This window comes from Meles meles, chromosome 13, assembly GCF_922984935.1.
Source record: "Meles meles chromosome 13, mMelMel3.1 paternal haplotype, whole genome shotgun sequence".
In the NCBI taxonomy this organism is placed as follows: Eukaryota; Metazoa; Chordata; class Mammalia; order Carnivora; family Mustelidae; genus Meles; species Meles meles.
In genome coordinates this window covers 61,451,907-61,477,599 of record NC_060078.1, presented here as the reverse complement: position 1 = coordinate 61,477,599, position 25,693 = coordinate 61,451,907, and the positions used below count along the sequence as shown (strand labels likewise).

The window sequence follows — 25,693 nt, the reverse complement described above, 5'->3', positions numbered from 1 at the left end:
TGAGCCCCGAATCGGGCTCTCTGCTCCACGGGGAGCCTGCTTCCTCTTCTCTCTCTCTCTCTCTCTCTGCCTACTTGTGATTTCTTTCTGTCAAATAAATAAATAAAATCTTTTTAAAAAATGATTCTGAAAAAAAATATATATCTCTCAGGTCACCCGTTTGTATACTAGTTGCTCGCTTAACCTCATCACCTGGAGGTACAATGAATATCAAAGTCAGCATGTCCAAAACTATTGTAATTTCTGTACACACTCCTGCCCCTATTCCTTTGAACTTGTCCACTTCTCGGTGAACATCCCATAGCCAACCCTTTGGCAAATCTTGCCACTTCTTCACATCTCCATTACTTCACCATAATCTCTAGCCTGGGTTATTTCCGTAGATTTGAGGCAGTTTCTCTGCTTCTGCTCTTACCTCCCAGGTCAATTCTCAACACAGTAGCCAGAGAAATCTTTTTAAAATGTGTAGACTGTGGGGCGCCTGGGTGGCTCAGTTGGGCAAGTATCCGACTCTTGATTTCGGCTCAGGTCATGGTCTCAGGGTCATGGGAACAAGCCCCCACCCCCCACCCCCGTGGGGCTCCCTGCTCAGCAGAGAATCTGCTTGAGATTCTCTCCTTCTGCTCCCCCCCCCATTCACTCTCCTCCTAAAATAAATTAGACTTAAAAAAATATATATGTCAGCCTGTGTCACTTTTCTGCTCAAAATCTCCTGAAGGCTTCCCACTTGAGAATAAAAAGTCCAAGTTTCATTACTGCCTGCCAGGTCCTACACGAGCTGCCCTCTGTATAAGCAATCTCCTGTTATTTCCTTTCTCTCATTCTGCTCCAGCCACACCGGCTTCCTCTTGTTCCTCAGATATACCTAGTGTGTTTCCCCTAACCCCAGGGTCTCTGCAGCGCTCTTCACTTTGCCTGGACCATTCTTCCTCCAGATGTCCCTATTGCATACTTCTTCCTGTCACTGAATTCCTTTGCTCAAACATCATCTATGCATCGAGGCCTTCCCTGACGTCCGTATTTACAAACACATCCCCCACCCCAGCCCTCTCTCTCCTCTTCTGCTTTATTTTTTCTCCATAGCACATACATCCATGTACTACATATTCTATTCTAAACAAATACTATCTATCTCCCATCACTAAAATATAAGATCTGTGAAAGGAATAATTTTTTAAAAATAATGTATCTCCGGAGCCTAGAACAGGACCTATCGCATAGTAGGTGTTCGATAAATATTTGTTGAATCAATGAATGAGTTCCATTCTCTTCATCCCTACTGCTTCTACCTTAATCCAGGCCTGCCTGGTCCTTGCCTCCAATCTTGTTCTCTCTCAGAATGTTCTTCAACAAAAAGGCAAGGGAATGGTCCTCAAATGAAAGCTTGATGCCATAAACCTCAAGCATTCCAAATCCCAAGAAGAGTTTTGGGGCTTTTCCCCTTGTTGTTCTGTCTGCCTGGAGGGCTTCTGAAAATAAATCTCTTCTTTTGTTCTTCGTCCTTAAGCATCCTTCAGTTTTGACTTGGATGTCACTTCTTCCTGGAAGCCTTTTTCAATCTCCCAGACTGGATTGGGTACCTTTTCTATGTCGGTACCTTAGCCTAGCCCTTTAATAAAGGGTTAATGCTAATTGAGCAATTGCTATGTGGCAGACATCTTATGTGTATTATTTCATATAATCCTGGCGAAAACTCTGTGAAGCAAGTATCCATTTGCAGAAGAAGAAAACCTGTCCAAAGTCACACTGACCAGCGGTGGAGTTAGGGTAGGACAGAAAGCAGCTGACAGAAGGTCTTCCTCCTTCATGGCTCTTCCTTGCAGTTGTTTCCTTGTCTGTTTTCCCCACATGACACACTTCTTAAAGCCAGGCCTGGGTCCAGTCTCCCAGCATATAGCAGAGGGCCTGGCATGCATTTGTTGAAAGAAGGAGTGAATGAACACAGACCGTGGACATCCACCAGGCATCTTGCCCCTTCCCCCCACCCTGGCCTTAGATCTCTCCCAAAGACTTCCCAGCAGTAAGGAGAAGAGGAGGGGACTGGGTCAGTCCCATAGAGCCCCCACAGAAGAGGCCTGGAGATGGTTGCCCTCCCAGACCACATCCTGACCTGACCCCCCTGCAGCCCTGGGACAAACCTCTCCCTTCTCCTGCCCAGCACAGCACTCCCTAGCCCCCCGCCCTGACCTCTCCACCTCCTCCGGGGGCTGTAGCCAGGTAGCTACCTCACTGGCTGGCAGGCCAGTTTGGTAAATCTCTTACCGATGGCTCTGGAGCCTGTGGGTGCCCCTCACCCAAGGCCCCTGACATCCTCCCACCCCACACAGGGCAAAGCAGATGCCTGGAGGGAAGTACAGGCCTTTTGGAGGTGACAGTACAGATCACATGGCAGATTTCTCCACTCCCTAAATCTAGGGTGGGGGTCTCTGCTCTAGGCCCAGGAGCCTCTTTGCAGAAAGAATCCCAGCCTCGTCCTATCTCCTGGAACCACCTAAATGCAGGATCTTGCCGTTCTGCACTCTCTGGGACTGGAGCTGCACTCTGACCCCAGGTCCTTCTAGGCTGGTCAGATGAGGAGGATTAGATAATCAGCCCTTCCCTCCACCCGCTCCCCAATCTCCAAGGAGAAAAGAAAAGGGGAATGGGTGTGGCCTGGGCCACCCTGCCATTGTCAGTCCAGCTGCGGGCCTTCCCAGCTCCCTTGCTCTGACTGCCAGACTGACTGAGGGCCCCAGACAGGACCTGCCCCACTGCTCCAGGGGCCAGCCACACAGTTCAGTAGGCGGTCACAAGGGAAGGAGTACTGACCTCAGCCTGGGGAAAGTCCCCCAGATAAAGCTGGTTCTCAGAGGACAGAGTCCCTTCCCAAGAGCTGACACCCGCTCTCCCCTCCCTTCTTGTGATCCCCCCAGGACTTCTGCCATGAGCCCAGCAAAGCCCCCTGGGTGCTACAGCCCCAATCCGAGCACCAGGAAACACGGCCCCACTATCCTCTGAGACAGACAACCGGGCCTAGCAGGAAAGGGAAGAACACGGAAAGGTTTAGAGCAGCCCTGTAGGTTCTGGAAAGCCTGTCTGGGTGTGGACCCCCTCCTGCCTGCCTCTAAGGTCCCAGGCTGTTGCCTTCTCCCCACAGGGATTGGGCTCTGTTGTGCCTTGCCATGTCCTGGAGAGATAGGAGCTGGGCAGTTCAGAGAAGGGAGATCCACCACCTCCTCACCAAGGCCAGGCCCAGAGGGGCTCACAGGAAGGGAGGGCTGCCTTCTGGGTCACCCAATGGGTGTGATGGTTCTGAGGCTGCCCATCCATCCCAGGAGGTTGAATTGAGATGGTGAGGGGAATGGTCACCTCTTGACCCGAGCTGGAAGGGATACAAGCACTCTAAAGCTGGAGGGATGGAAGGGCCACCCTCCTGAGGGGAAAGGGCTTAGTGAGAGGAGAGCAGAAGAGGAAGAAAGAGGGTCTCGACCCAGCCACTCATCTTCCCAGACCTGTTTCTTGCTCCTACTCCCCCCCCCCCAACCCCCATAACCTTAGAGAAATTCAAGACCAGTGAAAGGGAGCCTGCAAAGTCATTTCTGCATGACTCTAGACTCACCAGCTGCATGATCCTGCTCTTGGACACCTCCTCCGTGCCCAACGACAGTCTTCGGGGGCCTTCCCCCATCCCGCCTCCTTCTCAGTGGCTGAGTCCAACCCACCCCTCTGCCAGGGCCCCAGACTGGCCTCTCCCCTACTCCAGGCATCCAAAAAGGAGCACAAGATCCAGGCACTTCTGCAAATATGTTTAATGCACTTAGATTACACAGGGGAAGAGGGAGTAAGAAGGAAACAACATCTAAGTGAGTCACCCAAAAATTCTTATAAAAGTCCCAGGCTGGCTGCAACCCCTAGGAACCGAGTCGCCGTCGACATTAGAAACTAATATAAAATTTTACAAAAGACTGCTCATTGCAGCATTCAGTTACTTGTACAAAAGGAGAGCTCTCTCCACAGGGCTCCCAACTTGTAACAGGGACCCAGGCACCTCACCTGGTGTGGGGGACCCAGAAGCCAGAGAGGAAAGACGCTGCATAAAAAAATACAGTCAAGGGAGTTCTCTACTGGTCTGCCCCATAGGGGCACCAACCTTCGGGGTTTCTTTCCCTGCTCTCATCTCAATCTCAAAACCCAGTCCCAAGACCCTGTGTACATTTTTTAAAATGCTCTAGCCCTTTAGACTTTCCCCAAGGCTTCCAAGTTCCTGCCCGAAGCCTTGCCTTTGCAAGAGGAAGGGAAAGGCAGGAAGAGGTACCAGTTCCCTGGCCAGACCTGAGACCTTGCACGAGCCGCTCTGCCCCTCAGAATGACAGCTGGGTCTGCAGTCTTCCTGCAGCCCACACTTGACCTGAGGAGTCCAAGAGTCTGCCATGTGTATGCACAGGGGAAGCCCCTTCCTCCCAGAGCCTGAGCCACAGGGACCTAGAGGGAAGGGGGGAGGATTGGGCAAGCCAAAGAGAAGCCACGAGGAAGAGGCAGATTTAGGAGGGAGATGTGCCTCCCCAGCTCACTATGTCAGGGCTCCCGGAGCACTGCAGGGAGGGAAGTGGTACATTTAGCGAGTACCCACTCTGTGCCAAGTGCTGTGCCAGGCACACTATGGGGTTGGCCTCACTTGGTCCTCAGTAAGGGTCCCCCTCACCAGCCAGAAGCTCAGTAGAGAGCCCCCTCCCAGAGAAACCTCTGGAAGGCCTGGTCAGAGATGGTGGGTGCTCTGTGACTCATCCAGAGTCAATGCACCATAGGGAAAGGAGAGGAAGGCCTGGCCCCGGCCAGACCTAGGAGGTTCCTGACATCACAGGGCAGGAAGGGGCCACAGGCTTCATGGGCTCGCAGTCTCAGAGCTCACCTGCCTTCCGCCTGTCTCCCATACTGATGACTAAGCTTAGCTCAGAAGGTACCCTCCTTCCCATCAGCCAAACCAGGCAGGCAGAGGCAGGTCCCCAGAAACAAAGAATCTGTGGTGAGGGTGGTGCGGAAGGGAGACAAGCTAACGGCACCTCTCTGGCCACGAAACATTAGATGACAAGCGCTGCCAAGGCAGGGAGATGCCGTGGTGGGCAGTGGCCAGAACATGTCCTTTTGGAAAAGTCCTTGGAGCAAAAGGCACAGCTGCTACCAACACCAGGTCCAGAAGAGCTTCGATCTTAGTTGGTGGAGGCCCAGAGCCTTGCTCTCCCAGTATGATCCACCTGGAAGCTCTGAGTTTGATGGTGTGAATGGGCAACCCTGAGGGGGTGTGTGTGGAGAAGCGGCCGGAGCCTCGTGGCCCCTTGGAAGTCCAAATCTTGCTCCCCGGAGTGCCCAGTCTCTGCCCTCATGACCTTCTCATCAAGGGGTCCTGCACCCCACGGGCCACCTGTGGCACTGCTGTGGCGCCCGTGTGTGTGTTGGGGGTGGGGTGCAGTCAGGAAGGCCCTGACAGTCCAAAGGACTTAGCTTTGGAAAGGCCTGAAAAGAGATCTTGAAACAGCAGTTCCTAGAGTCAGGGGTGAGAGGGCACGAAGGGGGCTTGTTGATTCCAGGTCAGAAGTGGTAGACAACCCCAGAGGAACCCCAAACCCATGGGCCAGAGATAGGTCTATTTCTGGGAGGAAAACCACGAGATCTGCAGTAGTGGGGCAAGAGACTGGGAGAGACCAGGATGCGGAGAAAGAGGCATGGGGAATGACATGGAGAATGGGGAATGGAAGATAAGAAACGAATGGACGCTGGGAGGCTGAGTGTGGCAGAGTGCAGTGCTTGCAAAATCAAAGTGAAGGACATGGTGAGAGGTTGATTTTTCCATTTTTAATATGCCAGAGTCCTGCAGCCTGGAGGCTGGGAGGCCCAGGGGAGGAGGAAATGGAACAGGAGTGGCCAAAGAGCTGGAGACCTAGGCCCTGAGTGGCAGGTGGCGATGGTCTACGAGGTGCTGGGCCTCACCCTCTCTCAGGCAGGCCTGGTTGGGTGGACAAGGCCTGGAAGATGAGGCTGGGCTGCCAAGTCTCTGGGACCCTGGTGGTCCTTGAACTTTGCCAGGGGCTGAGTCTGCCTGAGAAGCAGCGGTACTTCCTCCTGGCCCCATTTGGCTAAACCAGGCTGAAGGCAGCATGAGGGCGCAGCTCGGCACTCCCCCTGCCCCAGGCTCTACCAGGCCTGGCTGGGAAGAAATCCACCTTTCTGTGAAGCTGGCTCTCTGGGGCCCTGGGCTGGAAGGTGAATGGAACCCTGGCACCTTCTCTGGTGGTGGCTCAGGGGGAGACCGGCCCAGGCCCTTGTCTGAGAGAATGAGAAAGTTTATCTGGGAATAAAGTTCTGTTTAAAAAAACATTATATACACGGCTTCTGGACATCTCTGAAGACTAATAAAATACCATCCGGTTTCGACAAAAGAAAATACGGAGGAAGAAAACCAAACACTATCAGAGGAATTGTTCTGTGGCCAGAGGACCAGGCCTAGCACAGGCTTCCCACAGGAGAGCTGGGCCCTGCACGCAGCGGCCACTCCACTCCCTCCTGCTGGCTTGCGTGGCAGCGGAGAGGTGAGAACGAGGCCGGTCTCCACCGAAGGGCACATTCAAGGTCCAGAGTCAAATTAAACCACAACGACCCGTGGCAGCAGCAGGAGGGGAAGGTTTGCGTTTGCCCCCTCCCAGCCCAAGGAGGCTTGGCCGGCTGGGGGGTGAGGCCCCTGAGCTGCAGGTGAGGCTGGGTGGGGTGGGGGGCTGCGCAGTCCTCCTCACACGTGTCCTTTTATCTGTGGGAACCGCGTTTGCGTTTGCGCAGCTGTTACAGCGGAAGTCACCGGGGAGCCGCTGGGCTCGCCCTTGGCCCCTGCAGGGCCCAGCCCAGGCTAGTGCAGCGGGCTGTCGAACACCACGTCGGGCAGAATGGAGACTTTCAGCTTCTTCTCAGGCCAGCTGTACTCTTTGGGAAGTTTGAACTGTGGAGGGAGCAAGCACAGAGCCAGAGCGCATGCGGTTAGCACCACTCCCTGCCTTCTGTCCCAACCGCCCTAAGAGAGCCTGGGCCTGTGCCCTGTCCCCCAGGTGCTGGGGGCACAAATGGCTAGTCCCAGGTGGGGGGCTGGGGTTAAGCTGCGTGAGCTCGGTGACCCCTTCTCTCCCCTTGCCCTGCCAATAATTAACTGGGGTTGGAGGAGGTATGTTTTCTAACTCTTTCTTGACTGTGCTGACCTCCCTCCAGCTCACTTCCTTGGTTCTGCCTCCAGCCACAAGCATTTGAGGAATCTGCTCCCTGAGGCCCTGGGGCTGAGGGGTGGGGGGCGGGGAGGGTGCAGATGCTACAGGGAAGTGGCTTGAGGTCTGGAACTCTGTGGTCCTGTCCCGGTCATGGCTTTGCTTGCAGGGGCAGATGCAGAAGGACCCCAGAACCTGCCCTCTGTGGCCTTTGCCAAAGGGTCCAAAGGGAAGGAGGCCCTGGCTTGGCGTCAGTGGGAGGAGAGGAGCAGAACAAGGCTGGCCAGAGGTGATTTCTTGGGCCTGGTGCCTCCTCATCACACTCCCCTTTGTTCAAGCTCATCTGTTTCCTAAGGAGAGTGCAGGTTGTTCCTGCCCCTGCCAGGGATCACCGATCTGCTGAGAGTCCTGTGTCTCAGGCTTCTGTCTGGGGTGTGGGACAGAGGCTGGTAGATTCGACTTGCTCTGGCACACAGCTGGTGTGCGCACTAGATGCTCACCGCCTTGAAAACAGGGTCTGCCCTTTACTATTCCTACTGTCCCAGGGCTAGGTGAGAAGTCAGACTGGGCTAGAAAGAAAGGAAGGATGGGGCCCTAGGCCTGCCTAGAGCGGGGGCTGGAAGTGGACAGGACTGATACTTCCTAGCTGGCCCCCACTCCCTCCCTCTGATGGGGGACTTATCCAAGCCAAGACCAAAGTGGAGAGTGGGGTTGGGTGTGGGGACAGCCTCTGGACAGAGAAGAAGAAGAAGAAGAAGAAAAAAGTCATTTTTAGTGACCTACTTTCCTAAGCTCCCCCTGGCTCCTGTCCCTCCTGCCTGGACTGTCCCCCTCCTACCTCCTCAACACCCAAGCTCAAAGCAGCGGCCTGGCGCTACCGTCCCAGTGCGACGCAGCCGGCCTCTCCAGAAGCACTTCTGGGCAGCTGGCTCTGGGCTGACTGAATAGAAGCCAGGCCTCAGGGACCAGTGACTCTCGGGGTTGATTGGCCGGCACAGACCAAGGACTTGGTGGCTCTGGAATACGTATCAGTGAGTTAACTTCTCAAGCCACATCCCAGAGGACAGAGGTGACCTCAGGCTCTGAGGAGCTGCCGTCTACCTGAAGATGCGGACAGGACAGGCTCACCCTGCATCCTCTCCTTCACCTGGTGGGTGTCGGAGGCCACCGTGTCCCGGCTGATGCGGCCCAGGGAGCCCTGGCAGCTGGACGCTCCATGCCTGGCTGAAAGCTAGCTCCTACGTGGCCTCCCTCTGGCTTGAAAGGCTGGCCCCTGGGAGGTGAAGGAGCTCTTCCCCAAACACGCTTCCTGGCAGAAAGGGCTATGGAAGGGTCTGTCTCTGCCACAGGCAGGGGAGGGCCCAGAAGAGCTTTCCAGAGGCCTGGCGAGGTTGCTAATGTTCCACTAACCTATGGGGCATTGAGGCCAGGAAGGCTCAGATCCCACTGGGGTGCTGCTTAGGAGGAGGCCGGGGGGAGGGGAAGGGACTTTCCAGGATGAGGTAAGTCCCTGCAAATGAGGATGCCAGGAACAAGGAAGAAAAACAAAGGGGATTATGGGCTCCATTCCTGTACCCCACATGGGTAGCCAAGGAAGGCACAAGCTCCCACCTGGCCGGCCAGCTCCTCTGGCTGGAAGGGGCGAACCAAGAGGGGAGAGCTCATGGCTAGAGACTTGAGAAAGGAGGCCGGCTCCTGGGTGGCCTGAGGCGAGAGCAGGAGTCCCTTACTGCCCACCAGAACTCCCCAGTGGAATGTTCTCTGGCAGCGGGCGTGGGTTTTCTGTTCAGAACCTGCCAGGCAACAGCAGGGGCTGGGGAAGAACTACCAGCCCATAGGCCCTGGCTGCCTCTTCAGTGAGGTTCTCAGGAGCCGCTAGCTCAGACAACTGGCCAGGTGTCCTTATGACAGCTGGACTAGGAGGTGCGGGGAGTGGTGGCGACTGGGGAACCGGAAACAAAGCTGTTTAACACCTACAGGGTCTCCTTTCCAGCCCTTCCCCAACCTTGGAGACTGACAGACCGAAAGACACACACAGGCTCCTGGAGACTGGAGGCCACTGTTAGAATGAAACAGGCTTACTTCCTCTGGAGAAGTCAAATCTTCCAAGTCCTCCAGCATTTTCTCTACAAACTCTTCAGTCAACAGAATCTGGGAAGAAGGCATAAGACAAGCATTTATTATTACTTTTTAATATATGGTCTTTTTGCCAACTGCCAAACCAGAAATTTTTCTTCCAGCGATGGAGAAGCAGTGAGCCTGTTCTAGGGACAGAGGGCAGCGCTGGGAGCCTATCCCAGACCAGTGTTCTCCATGCCCCCACCCCACCTGCCTGCAATCCCGCAGGGACCAGGGCAGGGAAGGAAGGGGGTCAGAGGATGATGGGGAAGCAAGGTGGGGATATCTGGAAAGAGAGCAGTGCTGGTCCCCTGCAGGGTTACGGGCCAGGCAGTGTGGGCCTCCCGCGTGCTGCAGTGTAGGAAAGGGGCAATGGAGAGGCAGGTGGCTAGGCAAGAGCAGTCACCAATGTCCTCTGGGCCCCTTCCATGTTCCCCCTCATTCCCAACTTGGTAGGACAAAAGGAATCTGTTTGGATTTGGAATACAAGCCTTGTCTGGAATCTGGAAGTGCCCCTGAAGGTACATCCAAGAATGTCTGAGCTGGAGGATTTGGAGACTGTGCACTGCCCTCTCTCATTTTACAGCAGAAAAGGGGCTCTCAGGTCCCGTTTCCATCTGCAGTCTCCACAGTTTCTCAAGCCGGAAGCTCCCAAACCCCTGTCCTGCTGACCCCATTCAGCCACTGAGTTCTTCACAACTTCCTTTGAGAAACCTCTTCTCCGGGTCACCTCTCAGTTGTCCCGTTTCGCTGTTCTAGTCTGATGCCTTGTCACTTCCTGCTTTGAGTCCCGGGATGGTCTGACCCCACCGTTCAGTGGGCACAAGCCCCACCCTCACAGGCCTTCCTCAACCTGATGGGCCATCTTCCCAGCTGGCTCCTCTGCTCAGGCTGGCTCTGCAGAGGCAGGCCAAGCTCACAACAGGCCTGCACCACACTGGACCCAGGATGAGGATGTCTCTCCTCTTCCCAATCTGACCCTTCCCTCCACTCTCCTCCCTGTGCTGGCCCACGGGGCCTCCTGGCCTCGGCACCAGACCCTTCCAGAGCCCCAGGCTGTGCCCCAGCTGCCTCTGCTTTGCCTCCTCCAGCAAACTTTGACTGCCCTGGGTGAGACACAGAGGAAGATGGACAATGAAGTGAAGACCAAGGTGAGTGACTCCTCTGAGGGAAACTCCTCTAGAAGGGTGGGGACCGAGAAAATACTCCTTAGGTTTCCCCTGGGAGTTGTTCCCTCTCGTAAGTGGAGTCTACATATATCTGGAATATAGCCAGCTTGTGAGAGGAAGTGGAATGGCCCGGGAGAGCAGAAGAGCAGCAAGTGGGGTTGCTGGGGACCACACAGGGTGGAGCACTCGGAAGGAAGTCGAAGGGGTGGAGGTGGGAGCAAGGAATAAGAAGCCTGAGTGAGCCAACCTGAGCGCTCATGTATCTTGTCTCCTTTAGTCTCCTTCCAGATGAGGAAACTGAGGTGCAGACAGGTTGTATAATGTGCCCAGTGTCATGCGGCTTGTGAGGGACTGAGATAAGACCATATCCCAGTCCTATCTAGACTCTAAAGTAGCACCTCGCGTGTAGCTTCCACATCCGGGGCTCTTCTCCCCACAGCCCTGATGCCTTTATTCACTCTCTGCTCATCTGCCCACTGATCTACCCAATTCCGTGGCACTCCCCAGGCGCCTCAGCTGGGCCCGGCCCTGCATAGGGCCCCTAGGGACACAGGCATGAAAGCCGTCCATGCTCTACCTGGACACGTACCCTCTCTCGGTTGACAGGGAGCCAAAGGACATCTCCTTTCCAGGCTGTAAGCCCTCAGTCAGCAGCAAAATAGCTCTGACTACTGGCCCCCATCTCACCACAGTTTTTTTTTTTTTTTTTTTTTTTTTCTGTTTCAGGAGCTCAGGCCTCCAGTGAGGACAGAGACAAGATTTAGACAGGCAAAGTCAGTCCAGGGAATGCCAACCTGAGGTGGCCCCTCCCACCCCCATTCTTCCTCCAAGTGCCCCAAGGTGGCATTGGGTGCCCCTTCTCCCGGACCCCAGTGACTCTTGCCCCATCACACCCCAGTCTTCCCACTACCAGAGCCCTGGCTCCTCCTCTTACCCCAGGGTCCCCCCCAACCCCCCCATCCCGTTTCCGTACCAGTTATCACCAGTCTGCTTGAGCAGTACAAAAGTCACATTCATATTTTTGGCATTTCCGGGGCTTGTTGCCATCTCTGCAGACACTAGCACAAACACAAGCATACCTAAAACCCAATGAGATGACAACGGCTCCAGTCGGGGCCAGGCCGCGCTGATTTCTAACCCACAAATAATTTGGAGGGAGGAACTTTCTGCCACGAAGGTAAATAGCCTGGGACTGGAGTGCTGGGGCTGAGGTGGAGGGGAGGGTTCACAGGGACCACGACCACCCCGTGAGACCCCTGAGTGCTGTTTTCCGAGTGCTGTTTCCCAGCAAGGGGCAAGGTGACCCCACCAAGGCAGAGCTCAGTCCCAAGCCAGTTCCTCCGAAGGAGGTCTGCACTAGGTGGCAGAGAGAGGGTGCCTTATGGTGGCTGTGAGCAGAACTGCCACCAGCACGTACCATCTGTGTGTGGACTTGTTTTATCCTCAGCTGGGGGAGGGGATGGCAAGACCCAGAAAGGGGACAAACCCTGGTTGCTCCTCAATTTTCACTTTTGGTGACTTGCTGGTTCCCTCTGGAAACTTCACATTTTAAAAGAATTAAACAGAGAAAATTATACACAAGATCTGCATGATATTAAGGGTGACATTCCCTGCAAAGAAACACGACAGACTGTCATAGCTCCAGGCATCTAATTTAATTTCCTTTGGGAGTTAAACCTTAGAAGCTTGGATTGAACAAACAGGCCCTGTTCTTTGTATGTTTCAGACCTGGAGCTGAGAATGTTAACAGATCTTATCAACAGGACACTGGAGATAGACAACTGGGACGGAGCAGCTCCTGGGCGCTCTCCGTGCAACAGACGCGCCGTTGTGATGCAACTGTGGGAAAAGCCGGGGCAGTCTGGGGCTTGAGGCGCTGGAAGCTCACTGGGTCCCCAGGGGGCTGCCTGGCTCTGCCACAAATAATAACAGGATGGCTACGATGCCAGTAGTAACGGTGACACTACTTCCAACAGAAGCAGCAGGAGCCTCCCCCACGCGCTGGGCACTGGGCTAAGGGCTCGAGCCATACCATTTCACTGAGCCCTCCCGGCGGGCCTGCCGAGGAGGTAGCTATCACTCCCGTTTTGCAGACGAGCAGGTGGTGAGAGGAGACAAGGCTCCTGGACTTTAAAACAGTGATCTGACCTCACTGCGGTAGAGGATACGTTTTTCCTGGGGTCTGGGGTAAATGCCCCAATTCTAGAAGCCTCGTATACTCAGGGCTAACCCTTCTCTCTCCTCTGATGGGGGAGGTGGAGGTGACTTTGGCTTCTACCAATGGCCTGGAAGATCAGCCATCCCAACTCCAACCAGCCACCCAACTCCTCAAGACGAACAACGCCGCTCAGCTTAAGAGCGCTGGAACCCTGAGCATCACAGACGCCCAGCTGCTCAAAAACCAAGGTGGCCAGTTGGAAAGGAAGGCAAACCATGCCCAAAGATGGTGTCCAAGTGGGAACAGTGAGGCAAATTTCCGGGCCAGCTTAGTGAATGCATACATAAGGCAACAGTTACTCCAGCCCAGAAAACAGCAATAGAAATAACAGTAATAATATGGAAAATGACAAGAGCACTCAGTAATGTCTGTATTTACCAAGAGCTGGGCATAAAATACTTCTGTTTGTGCACAAACAGTCCTTGGAGGGTCGAGGCTCTCCAGTGAGCAGCAAACTCCGCTGGGAAGCTTCTGACACTATGGAGACGCCATCCAGACTTTCCGAATTGGAATACCCAGTGAGGCCAAGTCATCTGCATTTCTGAGGCACCCAGCAGATCATGGGATGGGGAATACTCAGGCTCACACAGTGGGAGGGGGTTTGGGCACAGGTGTAACCAACAGGGGTGAGTTGGTGGCAACAGCTTCGCCATCATCTACTTGGCCAAGCAGGGGTACAGTGGACCCCTGCTTTCCACCCCCAACCTCTACTCTTGGTCAGAGAGAAGGCTTGGAATCCAGACCAGCAGCCTTCTCCAAGGTGGTCATACCCGGTGTCTCAGGGACAGCCTGGTTAGTTGGTGATGAGGGAGTGTTGGCAACAAGCTCCCAATTCCCCAGGCCCCAGCAAGTTCCAGAAGGAACCCAAAAAGTGATCTTTAGTGGTGCCTGCCCTGGGCAGGCCCTGCTGTGCAGTGGGCAGGAGCCCAGCTGCTGCAGATCTGATTCCAGCATCTGTGGCTGCTGCTATTTCTGAGTCTTCAAACAGCACTGACAATGCCCACTCCTTCCCCCCACATGACAATCCACACTTTGTCCAGGGCCCTGTTTGCTCTTCGTGTTGACATGTTGTTCTTGCTTCCTGACAAGTCTGTCTTTCCTTTTCCTTCTCTTTCCTTCTTTCAGAGGCGGAAATGTGTTGTTTACAAGGTAGGGCCTTCCAAGGAGCTGCTCCAGCACCCATGATGGCCGAGGAGGAGGCAGGACAAGGATGCAGTCTGGATCTGTGTCCCCCTGACTCCAACTGGCCAAATGAAAGCCAGAAAACAGTTTAGAGCCCCCCCCCCCCAGGCTTGGGGGCAGAGGTGTGTGGGGCACACACTCATTTCCTGTTCTTGGTGGGTGGTGAGAAGTCAGCTTTGGTGGCTAGAAGCAGGCTCAGACTCCTCCTGCTCTGGTTGCTGGCTGTGGCTGGCGAGGGCACAGCGGGCCATCACAGTCTTCTCCCCAGACACAGCGGGGGCTTTTAAACCCTAACTGGGGGTACCCTCGGACAATGAGGTCCCATGACAGCCTAAGCAAAGGTCTCCAGGGAGAACAGGTTGTGGCCAGAAGGAGAAGCAGGAGAGCACTGAAGAGGAACTGCCCAGGGCCTGGGCCTGGGCCTGCCAAGTGTCTTGCACACAACATCCAAATGGGTGGACAGGGACAGGAGAAGGCGGGGATGTGTCCAGAGGACAGTGGTGAGTCAGCCACTAGGCTAGGACGAGAGCCCAGAAGTGATTCCGAAACTTGGCCTGGAGTGGTGAGTCCACTCGGAACAGCAGCTGGGCATCTTCTCCCAAGCCTGAAGCCTCCCATCAGGGCTGGGTGGGGATCGGCTGGGGGTGGAGGGCGCCACCTGGGCGAGCTGTCAGACACCACACAGCTGAGAAAGCATTGCAGGGCTTAGAAAAATAGTCTCATATTCGGGCGACGTGACCCCCACGTGACCTCTGGGGCCGATTTCTCCCACTTCAGGTCAACCCTGGCTGGGGATGGATGAAAGACTCAGCTCTGGGCCGGGCTCCTGCTCAGAAGACTAACAGCTCAGTGTTGACAGACTCAAGGGAGAGAGGCTTGTTAAAGCTACTGGGATGTGGAATGCTGGGGGAAGGTGTGCAAGAGAGGATGCTGGCAGGCCTCCCCCAGGAGCTGAATACCATCGTGTAAAGTTCTGGAGTTGGCTGGCAGGCTTTACAATCTCCACGAGGATGAAAATAGCAGATGGGAGGGCAGATGGAGTCAAGGTGTTGACCTCCGGAAACTGCGAAGCCTATAGAATTAGAGCAGGATTCCTGCCTCTCCAGCTCCTCCAGGAAGCAGGGAGTGTCCACTGAGCTTGCCCTGGGATTGCAGTCCTCCCTGCCTTTCTGTGTGCTGGGGCCTGGGTTTCCCTGGGGCTGGAGAGAAGGGGGGAGGGGAGGAGCAGGACCAAGAGAAGGCGGGTGTGGAGGCCTGTGTGGGGCCACACCACACGCTCCAGTGAGGTCCCAGATGCCCTCACCTTCTGCCGTTTTCTCTCAGCCTCTCCTTTGTCACTCTTCTCTCATGCAGGGAGTCTCTGCCGTGCCTTTTCCCCAAGAGATAACAGGCCCAGGCTGGTAGCCAGAATAAGGTGCCAAGGCTGGGAGCGAGGGCTTCCAAAGCTGTTGAGGCTGATGTAAGAAAGTCATCCCAGCCCCTCCCCATTCAGCTGGGATCAACAGGGAGCGTTCAAGTAGCAGCCAAGAAAACAGAAGTCTGGAGCTCTTCACGTTCTTGGGCTTGCTGTATTCAGCCCCTTCCTACTCCTCTGTTCCCCACAGGCCTGGTACCCAGGGCCCAGGGAGACACCCCTGATCCTGGGAGTATGAGCAAGAGATTTCTGAGGGGGTGGAGGAGAGGTCAGTCCCCTCCATGTTGGGGGACTCCCTCCACAGGGGCCTGGGGCCCTAGTTGGTCTAGTGGAGTGGCCCCTCCTTGGTATGTCCAGGCCTCCAAGATGTCCTGCAGACTCCTGAGAGACAAGCAGCCCCAGAGGGAGCCTTAGAGACCCACAAGTAATTACAAGCCCAGGTTCCCACAAGCTATAGGGAGCTGCCTATGACCACAGTGGCAAGACCCTAAAGGGGAAGGCGGGCTGGCAGTCAGAAGCAGAAAGTGCTGACTGCTTTGGGGGCGGGGATGAGGGCTGCTGTGAGTGTTGGCTGAGGACTGGCTGGGGGCAGAGACAGAGGGTTTCCCAGGGCTCCTTGGAAAGGGCCTGAGAAACCCCTCAGTGAGTGAGGGTGCATGCTTGGGGAAGCGGGGCCCCAGCCAGCCTTCCTGGGAGCTCCCCTGTGAGCTGGCCCGTGGTGGACCACACTAATGAGCCCATAACACAGGCCTTTGATTAAGCAGCTCCCAGCATAGCAACTTTATTGAAACAGCCGAGGCCCGAGGCTGAGGCCCGAGGCTGGTTCCCACCGCTCTGGTTCCCTGGGCAACAGCGCATGGGAGGGGCCCTGCCCAGGGCTTCAGGAGCCCGAGGGGCTGCCCAAGGGTGACAGGAGTGGGCCTGGGAGCACAACGTCAGTGGCCTGGGATAAGGGGCTCTGGGACTGGGGCTGGATTCAGAACTCTGGGGGCACGGAGGGACAACATGACATCTGCCGAGTCTTCTGGGGGCCAGGGCTCCTGGGCTTCTGAGAATGGAGATGGTGACCATCCCTGCCTCAGGGCAGGAAGGGATTCCAAGGATGGCAAGACTCCAGGGACAGGCTCAGAGGTGAAGATGTAAGATGTAATGGGGGAGGGGGGAATTTCTTATTGAGTTTGGGGAGACCCTGGTCCCTACTTTCCCAGGATCATGGGCTGGAATCTTCAGTACACATTTCTGTGTATTTCTGTGTATCTGAGGACATGCTATCTGAGAACACTTCTGAGACCTGTGAGCACAGTCACGTACTAGAAATGATGACCTGGGAACGCTTGACTCTGGGGGGATGCTGGGTTCTCCCGCTGGGTCCCCACTTCCTGCTTCCTTACCAGCTCTCCCCAGGTAAGAGGCAGCCCTCCTCCTCTCTGCAGAAGCAGCCTGGCCTTCCCGGGACATGGCTGGGGTGCGTGGGGAGGCCTTTCCTACTTGCACGGGGCTAGTTTCGAACGGTATGCTTCAGAGCTTTTGCTACAGTAACTACCAAGCCCATGTGGACAGAAATCTAATGTTACCAAGTGGGACTTTTAAAATGTATTTATAACTTTATGGTTCAAAGTAATTTTGTTATGAAACAATGTAATAACAGTGGGAAAAGGCAAGATAATTTATGGAACACAATATTGCTAAAGCACTAGCTTTCTACCTCGCTTAGTCTGAGGAGTGTGGTTGGTGTCCTTTGTTTGCTGTTTGTTTTAATTAAGGGTTAGTATTTTGGGGGGGAGGGAGGAAGAGGCCTGAAGGAGGAGAAATTCAGCTGCAAGCTCTCTCTCTCTCTCTCTCTCACACACACACACACACACATACAAACACACATACACACACGCCCACATTACCAGTAAGTAGTTTCACAGACCCCCCACACCGGGCTAAACCCACAAAACCAGCAGAATTCCCTTCCCCTCTACTATAACCTCCCCTCCACCACACCACAAACAAGCACAGCCAATTTCTGGATTAGGGTCAGATCCCCTTTCTTGATAACTCCTGAGAGAGAGAAGGTAGAGTGCTTTCCTCTCATACTCCCAACAAACAAAGAAGAAAGGATGTCGTTCCCCTAATACATCTGGGAGCATGCCGGACCAGCCAAGTCCCCGTTAGAGCTCTGGGACAGTGTGGGGGCTGGGGAGGAGGCCCATGGCTCTCAGGTCCCAGCACCCTGCCTGGCAGCAGCTCTGGAGCTGTGCTCCAGCCAGAAGAGCCAAGGAAGGACAAAGTGTTCTGGACAAGCCAGCAGGTTTCTGTGCCGAAAAGCTTGGTTTCCATTAGGAGGAATAGGAGAGCCATTAGATGCAGGGAGTGGGGAGGCTCTGTCTGCTGAGGCCTGTCCATCCCAGCCCCAGTCTGGGCTCACACACCCATTTTCTAGGAATTCTGGTGGGATTTCCAGAGAGCCACTTGAGACTGGCTTCTATCCTTCCTCCTATCCCATTTCACCGTCGGGTGTCCTGGCCTTTGGTTCACCCAGGGTGTGGAAAGTCTCACATCTTTCAAATCTGGATTTCCCTGGCAAACCAATGACCAGAGCCTAGACAGTTATCCCTGGTGTCTTAGGTGATGGGGTGGGGATTGGCCAGGAAGTGCTCCTAGAGCCGATGGGACAGGCAGCAGCAGCCACACTCCACACGGCTTCCCACTACCAGCCCCTCTGGAAGGGAGCCACCGAGAGCTGCCAAGGAGGAGAGGGAGGAGGTGGGTGCAGGAAGAGCCCACGGAAAGAAGGTAGGGAGAAGAAAATGAGCCTTCTCACTTGTAACCAGGGTCCATGGGCTGCGTAAGGGTGCTCCTCAGTGGCAAAGGCGCCTTCCACTCCCGTGGAAACGAATGTGATGGCCATGTCACCTGTGATACTTTTATATGTAAAGTGCCGTCCGTGCAGGAGCCTGCCCCTGGGGGTGGGAACACAGAGACTGTGAGCAGCAGGCCTGGCCGAGGGACAGGGTGCCTGGCAAATGCCCTCCTGCCTGCCCACCTGCCCACCAACAGAGGCCTGTAACCGGACATGCTCACTTCAGCACCTTCCCAGAGAAGCCTCTCCCGAGTTCCCTACTGCCCCTGCTCCGAAGTGCTCAAGGCCAGCAGAGACATCAGATCAGCATTCAGGGGCCCTGCGGGAGGAGTGGAGGACACCTTCTGTGTCCCGGTGAGGAAACTGAGGCCAGAGTGGGCAGTTAGCAATGGGCACAAGGTCACACTCACAACTAAAAGTGGGGTCATGTCCCCTCTGTTTTGAGGGCAGCGGTGAAGTAGCATCTAAACAAATTCGCCAAGCCCCTGGGAAGATGGCATAGTGCCTTCCCAGCACAACCCTTGGGTCCGCACCAGTCTTCTACCTGCTCATGGGCTCTCTCACAAGGTCAAAACGGCTAGCCCCAAGGCCACAAGCCCACCTCAAGATAGACAAATAAATAAAAATAATAGCAGTAGCAGTAATAATAATAATAGTAATAGTAATAAAGGCTGCCGCCAAATGGGGACACTCTGAGGGAGCCAAAAGAAGTGACTGTTAATCCCCTGTCTGGAAATACACCTGGGGGAAGGGCAGGCAGGGACAACCAGTGAGGCAGAGATGCCAGTCAGCAAAGGAAGCCCAGCCTGCCCTTGGCTTTCCCAGGCTGCCTCAGATTAATCCTTCACCAGTCAAACGGTCCTGAGCTTGAGCCAGAGAGGGAGCTGGGGAGGAGATGGCTGGGGTCCTGGTGGGGGGGGCCTTCCCTGCCTCCGTTCATTCTGACCACTTGCTATCTTTGCCCTGCTGCCCAGGGTGGCTGGCCAGTGCTGGTTAGCATCCAAACTCCTTCCTCAGGCTCTGGGGACCATGGGGAGGGACCGAACCAGGGCAACCCCCTTCTTCCTTGTCACTGTCATCTCAGTTTAGAGTTATTCTGGTCACCTCCCTGCTATAAAAGTGAGGGTGGAAACCCCAAGGGCTCTGCAAGAAGCCAGCGGAGCAGACCCGGCCCAGGGCAGCGTCCCCAAGCGGAGTGGGAATTCTGGCCACAGGGCTGGGATTCTGGCACTGCAGCCAGCAGCAGAAAGGACACAGCTGGGCTTCTCAGTCCCTCCAGGAGTCTGTTGTGCTGGCCATGGAGTTTGGAGAATGGAGTGTTTTGCATGGGAAAAGTAACGAGTGAAGAAAATAAGAGTCCAACCCACCAGAGCTGCCGCCCTGCCCCCCAGTGTGACCGACTCCAGCCTTGTGGGGTGGCGGGGGCATCTGAGTTTGCCCGGCGGCTGAACCCTCCTAAGGGAGCGGCACCGAGGTCATCTCTCTGGACACACGAGTGTTCTTCAGCCCAGTGGGAGCTATAGGCTGGCTCAGAGTCTACAGGATCCCCCCACAGGCCCAAGACAGAACTGCCTGACAGGCTCTCCTCTGGGGGTGGGGGGCAGACTCCACCCAGGTGTGGCGGAGAAGGTAAGCAGAGGCCTGCGGCTCCCTGAGGACAAGCTGTGTGCTGTGGGGCTCACCTTAGGCAGAGGGGAATGAGAGCCCCTGACTCCTGGTTGAATTTCAGATGCACACTCTCAAGCTGTCGTGTGCGGATCAGCTCGTGGGGAACGATGGCCGTGGAGCTGTCGCTTTCCAGGCTGTCTTTGCGGCTCCTGCAAGGCAAGCAGGGGAAGAGGTTCGGCACAAGGTCAACAGCACGGGGAGGAGCAAGATGGGAGTCTGTCAGGCTGAGCTCCTGAATAACAACACCGATGGTGATGGAGGATAGTGACAACAGCAGCCACCGTCTGCTGTGTGCTTGCCAAACGCCAGCCGCTGTGCAAAGTTCTTCTCATGGACCACTCCTCTCAACATCCCCATGAGGTGGGTACTACTGTTACATCCCTTTTCTGGATAGGAATTGGGGATCAGAGAGGTTAAGTGACTTGTCCAGGTCACCCTGTGGGGAGTATGGAGCTGGGATCTGGTTGCAGTTAGATCGGGTGCTAAAGCCTCATCTTTGGCCAACACACTACATGAAAGCTTATGTCACAGTGGCTTGGTCTTCCCTACACAACAGCAAGAGCATCTTGGAGCCTTTCTCCCCTTGCCCAGGAGACCTGGTTCCCAAGTTCCCCAAAGCTGGAGTGCTAGAGTAGCAGGAGGCGCAGCTCCAAGAGCTTCCTTCCAGCTGACCCTGAAAAGGCTGTGACTTTCCGCAGGCTCCGAGCAGGCACGCTCCCGCTAATGGCCAGGAGCTTCAGTGACATACACAGCCTCCATCTGACCAGGAAATGATACAATCCTCAGGGAGGGGGTGGAAACCAGACTCTCAGGAGTCAGACTAGTGGGCCCGGCTAGGCGGCAGAACCAGGCCACCATCCTGCTGGATTTTGAGGCCCCAGGAGCTATGTACCAGATTCCTCCCGACTATGGCCTTGGCCACAGTGTGCTGTCACTGCTGCCTCATGCTCCCTCCTGTCCTGCTTCACACCAACAGCTCATCCCACAACTGGACCACGGGGTCTCTTTGCAATTTAAGATAGGCTCTTTCAAATTCAGCTGCCCCCACTGACAGCCTCTCAAATCAGCCTCAGCCGGAAATGGAGTGTTACCCACTGATCCTATTCAAAAGGCCGGATCCTGGTTTGGGCTGTGAATCTCAGAACAATTCCCCAAGTGTCCATCAAAATACTGGACGAGAAGCTCTAGTTATTTATCATTCAAGGGGCAGGAGCCATCCAGAATGTCTAGGCCCACAGTCAGCCAGCCAATGAGGGGCAGGCCCAACCCCCTCACATGCTGGGGGGCTGAGCACTGGGCCAAGGAGGCACCCCATCAGGCAGAGAACCTCCCCGGAGGGAGGGTGTGAGATCAGGAGGCAAAAGGGTGGTGGGTGGCATCAGACAGCCTAGGGCCCTGCCAAGGCAGTGGTTTATAAAAGCCCCTGAGCTAATGGGGGCCATTCCCACAGCTGTGCAGATCTACCCCCAGATATAATGGCTCTTTCACAAAGTAGTCTCTTCCTCTGGTTTGCCAAAGCGAATTCGGAAACTGCCCTCGGCTCTGGCTTCTCCTTTGACAAACCCTTTCACAAGACCTGCGGAGGAGACCAATGCTATGGCGCAGATGGTCATGGAAGTTCAAGACTGCAAGGCAACTCTGAGGTGGTTTAGTCTACTTCTTCCTTTTGCAAAAGAGAGGCCTTAATGAGTCCAAGGCCACAGAGCCGGTTCGTGGCAGGCCAGCATGGGAGCCCTGGGACCTCGGACTAGACCTCTTTCCCTCACACGCCGGCTGCTATGTCTCCCTTCTGAGGAGGACAACGCCCACCATCATCTCTCCGTGGGGGCCCTCAGGACCCAGACAAGAGCAGAACTCAGAAGAGTTCTGAGTTCTTCTCTGCTCCAGAGCAAGGAGTCCACACTCCTTGTGTGACTCAGTCCCTGGCTGAGTCCTCACAGCGAGCACCCCGCGCCTGTTCTATGATCAGTCCTTCTCTCACAGATGAGAAAATGGAGGCTCCGAGAGGTGAGGTGACAAGACTGAGCTCAGAGGGAGTTTAAGGGGAAGAGCCAGGGTGTGATTCTCACAGTTGCCTCCCCGTGCCATCTCTGACCACCGGCCCTGCACACAGACCTACCACCATGTTCCCGAAAGGGGCGCCTGGCTGCCGGGCGGGGCCTTGGAACCCGTGGGGCCCACAGGAGGATCAGGATCGCTGCTTCTCTGGCACAAGCAAAAATGCTGATGAATAGCAACTGGGGTGGGGGCGGGGGGCTGGGAGAGAAGAATCAACAGCACACAGGGCTAGAGACATCTCATGCTGGAGGGAAAAATAAATTGTTGAAAGTCAGCTAAAGTCACCTTGGTAACTGCTACAACACACTCACCCAGAACGAGGACATCAAACCCAACTGCAAACAGCTTTAAAGAAATGGAAAAGAACTTAATCATCTGAAGAATTAATGTGACAAGTGCCCACATTTACACCTCCCACCAACCTTCAATCATTTGAAAACGTACTTTAATCTTTTAAGAGAAAAAAAAATTGCAAAATGCTAGATCTGCAATCCTGGAGCTTGGGTATTTCCGGCATGCTGCTTCAATGGAAACGCAGCCGTTACACACACACACACACACACACACACACACGAGCCCCAGCTTTCTGCTGATTTGTTTGTTCTGGACATCGATGCAGAAGCATGAATTATTTGTGTGGGCTGGGCGAGGTATTAAATCTGCAGCCGACACAGGTTTGCAATGTTTTGCATGGTTGTCAGCTTAATCTTAGTCATAAAAAAATAAGTACTGTGCTCGCCAGCATGGCCTAATTTTTCAGTTGGGCTGTTTTCTCTCTGAGTTCCCAGTGGAGGAGAAGGCAGAGCTTCAGGGGGCTGGAAGGGAGAAGGGCTCCCAGGGAAGCACACCCTACACCCCCTGGGGACTGCTAGGGATATGGGCCCAGGGGAGGGAGGATGAGTCACTGCTCCAGGTGGCAGAATGGCTAACACATAGGTTCTGGGTTCGACTCTTCACAGGAGCTCAGGCAAATGACTTACCCACTCTCTAAGCGTCAGTATCCTCTTGATGGGAATAGATAATAATACCCTTTCGTTATAAGGATTAAACAAGATGACCCACAGGAAGCATTTAACGGTGCCTGGGGATGTAGTAGGTGTTCAAAATACATCTGGAATGCATTAACAGGATGTTAGGTGACCGTCTCTAGGAATCTGTCTGCTCTTCCTACAGGAATGTTGATAGCTTAGGGGCACCTTCGTGGGCTCAGTGGGTTAAAGCCTCTGACCCTGGCTCAGGTCATGGTCCCAGTGTCCTGGGATCGAGCCCCGCATTGGTCTTTCTGCTCAGCAGGGAGCCTGCTTCCTCCTCTCTCTCTGCCTGCTTCTCTGCCTATTTGTGACCTCTGTCAAATAAATAAATAAAATAAAATAAAATAATGCTGATAGCTTAATAGGGAATTATCTGCCTTTACCAACTGCCTCTGGCCAAGTCAGTCCCCACTTCTGAGCGAAGGTCTTTGCCCTGAGCTTGGGAGACAGGACTTCTGAGATGGGGCTTGAAGGGCTCCTGACTCCCTGAACAGATCCTACTGGCCCTGGTGAACCACTGGGCCTCTGGGAAGGCACCACTATCGGCCAACAAAAACCTGTGAGGCTTTTGTTCTGCTGAGGGAGGTGCTGCAGGGCTGTCTTCCCTCTTCAGAGCACAATGGTCTTCCTGCAATTCTCATCTCCCAAACCTCAGGCTGCCCAGAAGTGGTTTAATCCCTCCTCCCGTGACAGCCTTTCAAATCCCTGAGGCTGCTCTCAGAGACCACCATCAGTTTCTCGTTTCCAGTATTTGTGGCCCCAAATTTCAACTATATTCTTGAGACACGGTTCTGAAATCTTCTAGTCATCCAAGTCACGTGCACTTGCATTTACTCTAGCTTGTCAAAGCCAGAGTGTCATGTCCAGAAGTCAATGTCGCGTGTGGAAATAAATCCAGCATGTGGTCTAACCAGTGTAGATCAAAGACAGACTATGAGCTTTCTTATTTGGGAAACTTTATTTCTATTAGAACTGTCATCAAATTGTCTATTCTTTGAAACCCCGTCATACTACCAGCTCTTACGGCACACCCTCTGCCAACCGCAGCTCCCTCAGGCTCTCTCCCGCGGCCTGCGCTTGGACCTCTTCTGCCCATCTTGTATGTACTGGGGATTAGCTGGAGCTAAGAGGCCAACTCTGCATTTTCTGGCTACTGTTTCAGGCACTCCAGGTATTTCTGAAACCTGACTCTGGCATCCTTCATACTGGCGTTCCCCCCTGACTTCATATCCCTGATGGAAGTGTTAAGCTCACCATCAATGTCCTCATCCCAGGCTTTGATTAAACTGTGAACAGGGTAGGGCCAAGCAGACAGGCTGACAGACTGACATCATTGCTCTTTGAGTAAGCTCATCCAACCAATTATAAATCAACCCAAGCATCCCATCACCAAGCCCTTCGCCTTCCTGGATGCTCTGTGGACATTTCTGTCTTGCCAAGAGTGATGTCAGAAGACGTTCTGAAAATATCTTGCTAAACCCTAAAGAAGGTCTATAGCACTTCCTTTGTCTACCAGGTTGAAATAGGTAACTGTTTCTTCTGTTTTTTAAGGTGAACTTTTTTTTTTTTAATTTTATTTATTTATTTGACAGACAGAGAGAGAGATCACAAGTAGGCAGAGAGGCAGGCAGAGAGAGGAGGAAGCAGGCTCCCTGCCGAGCAGAGAGCCTGATGTGGGGCTCGATTCCAGGATCCTGGGATCATGACCCGAGCTTAAGGCAGAGGCTTTAACCCACTGAGCCACCCAGGCGCCCCTAAGGTGAACTTTTTTAAAAAGTTTTCATTTATTCATTTACATAATCTCTACGCCCAATGTGCGACTCAACTCGCGGTCCGAGATTAAGAGTCCCATGCCCTTCCAACTAAGCCAGCTAGGCGACCTGGTAACTATTTCTAAAAACAGATGAGAATGGTCTGGCAGGTCTGACTCTTCATGAATCCACACTGACTCTCAGGGCTCGCTGTTCCTCTTCAAAGAGCATTCACAGCCTGTCTACTGAATAGTCTAGTCTAGAATTTTCCCTGCGAGTTGACACTACGTGCACTAGTTTGGAGAGTGCAAGACGTTTTTTGCATTTTGAAACTTCGGAGTGCTTTCAGTCTGCCAACACCTCTCTCTTACTCCCTCGAAGATTACGGACACTGGCTTCATAAATCTCATTTGCCAATTCGCCCAGTGTTCTGGGGCACAAGACATGTGGGCCAGGAAGCCTGAAATCACGGCTTCAGTCTTCTCATGGATGCCTAGGTGACTCTAACTACTCTGATAACCATTCTTTTTGAGATGGAAGCATAACAGAACTTGGGTAAATCCTGCTTTCTCTCTGCCATCGATTAAAGTTACTCTGTCCAAACAATAGGTCCTACACTTTCTTCTGGTTGTTTCAAACAGAAGTATAAAAAATAAAGTCCTTTTTGCTGGTCATAGCAGTTTTTTGCAAAAGACAAAGTTCTTCTTGAGTTTCAGCTTTTCTTGACGCTGTTCCTTAATAATCTGTGCTGGTAATACATACTTCTCCTTCCATATTTTGTTCTAATTCTTCAAGAAATCTGAGTTATGTAAAGGATTCTCTACATACCTATCCTGGTCCATGGAGGTATAACACATCGTTCTAGTTTCCAGGGGACTGGTCACAATATGTTGTTAAGAGATGCCTTTTACTGAATGCAGAGTCTGGGCCCAGCTTCTTGGCTAAACCCTTTCAGTACTTTACTTCCTTTCTTTCATTTTCATGGCGACTCTATCATGAGGTATTACTTTCCCCAT

At 54.0% G+C, this 25,693-nt stretch overlaps 1 protein-coding gene across 2 annotated transcripts in view; it reads right to left on the bottom strand.

Annotated features, from left to right (window-relative positions):
* Window positions 1–3,773: 3,773 nt before the first annotated feature.
* Window positions 3,774–25,693, bottom strand: part of SUFU (SUFU negative regulator of hedgehog signaling) — a 114,885-nt gene continuing 92,965 nt past the window's right edge. For both annotated transcript variants that reach the window (XM_046026642.1, XM_046026644.1), the window contains exons 9-12: window positions 19,852–19,986; window positions 18,131–18,269; window positions 9,303–9,371; window positions 3,774–6,964 (exon numbers count right to left, since the gene is read on the bottom strand). In XM_046026642.1, coding sequence (XP_045882598.1) covers window positions 6,875–6,964; window positions 9,303–9,371; window positions 18,131–18,269; window positions 19,852–19,986 — 433 coding nt within the window. In that variant the 3' untranslated portion in view covers window positions 3,774–6,874. The remainder of the gene's footprint in view (window positions 6,965–9,302; window positions 9,372–18,130; window positions 18,270–19,851; window positions 19,987–25,693) is intronic.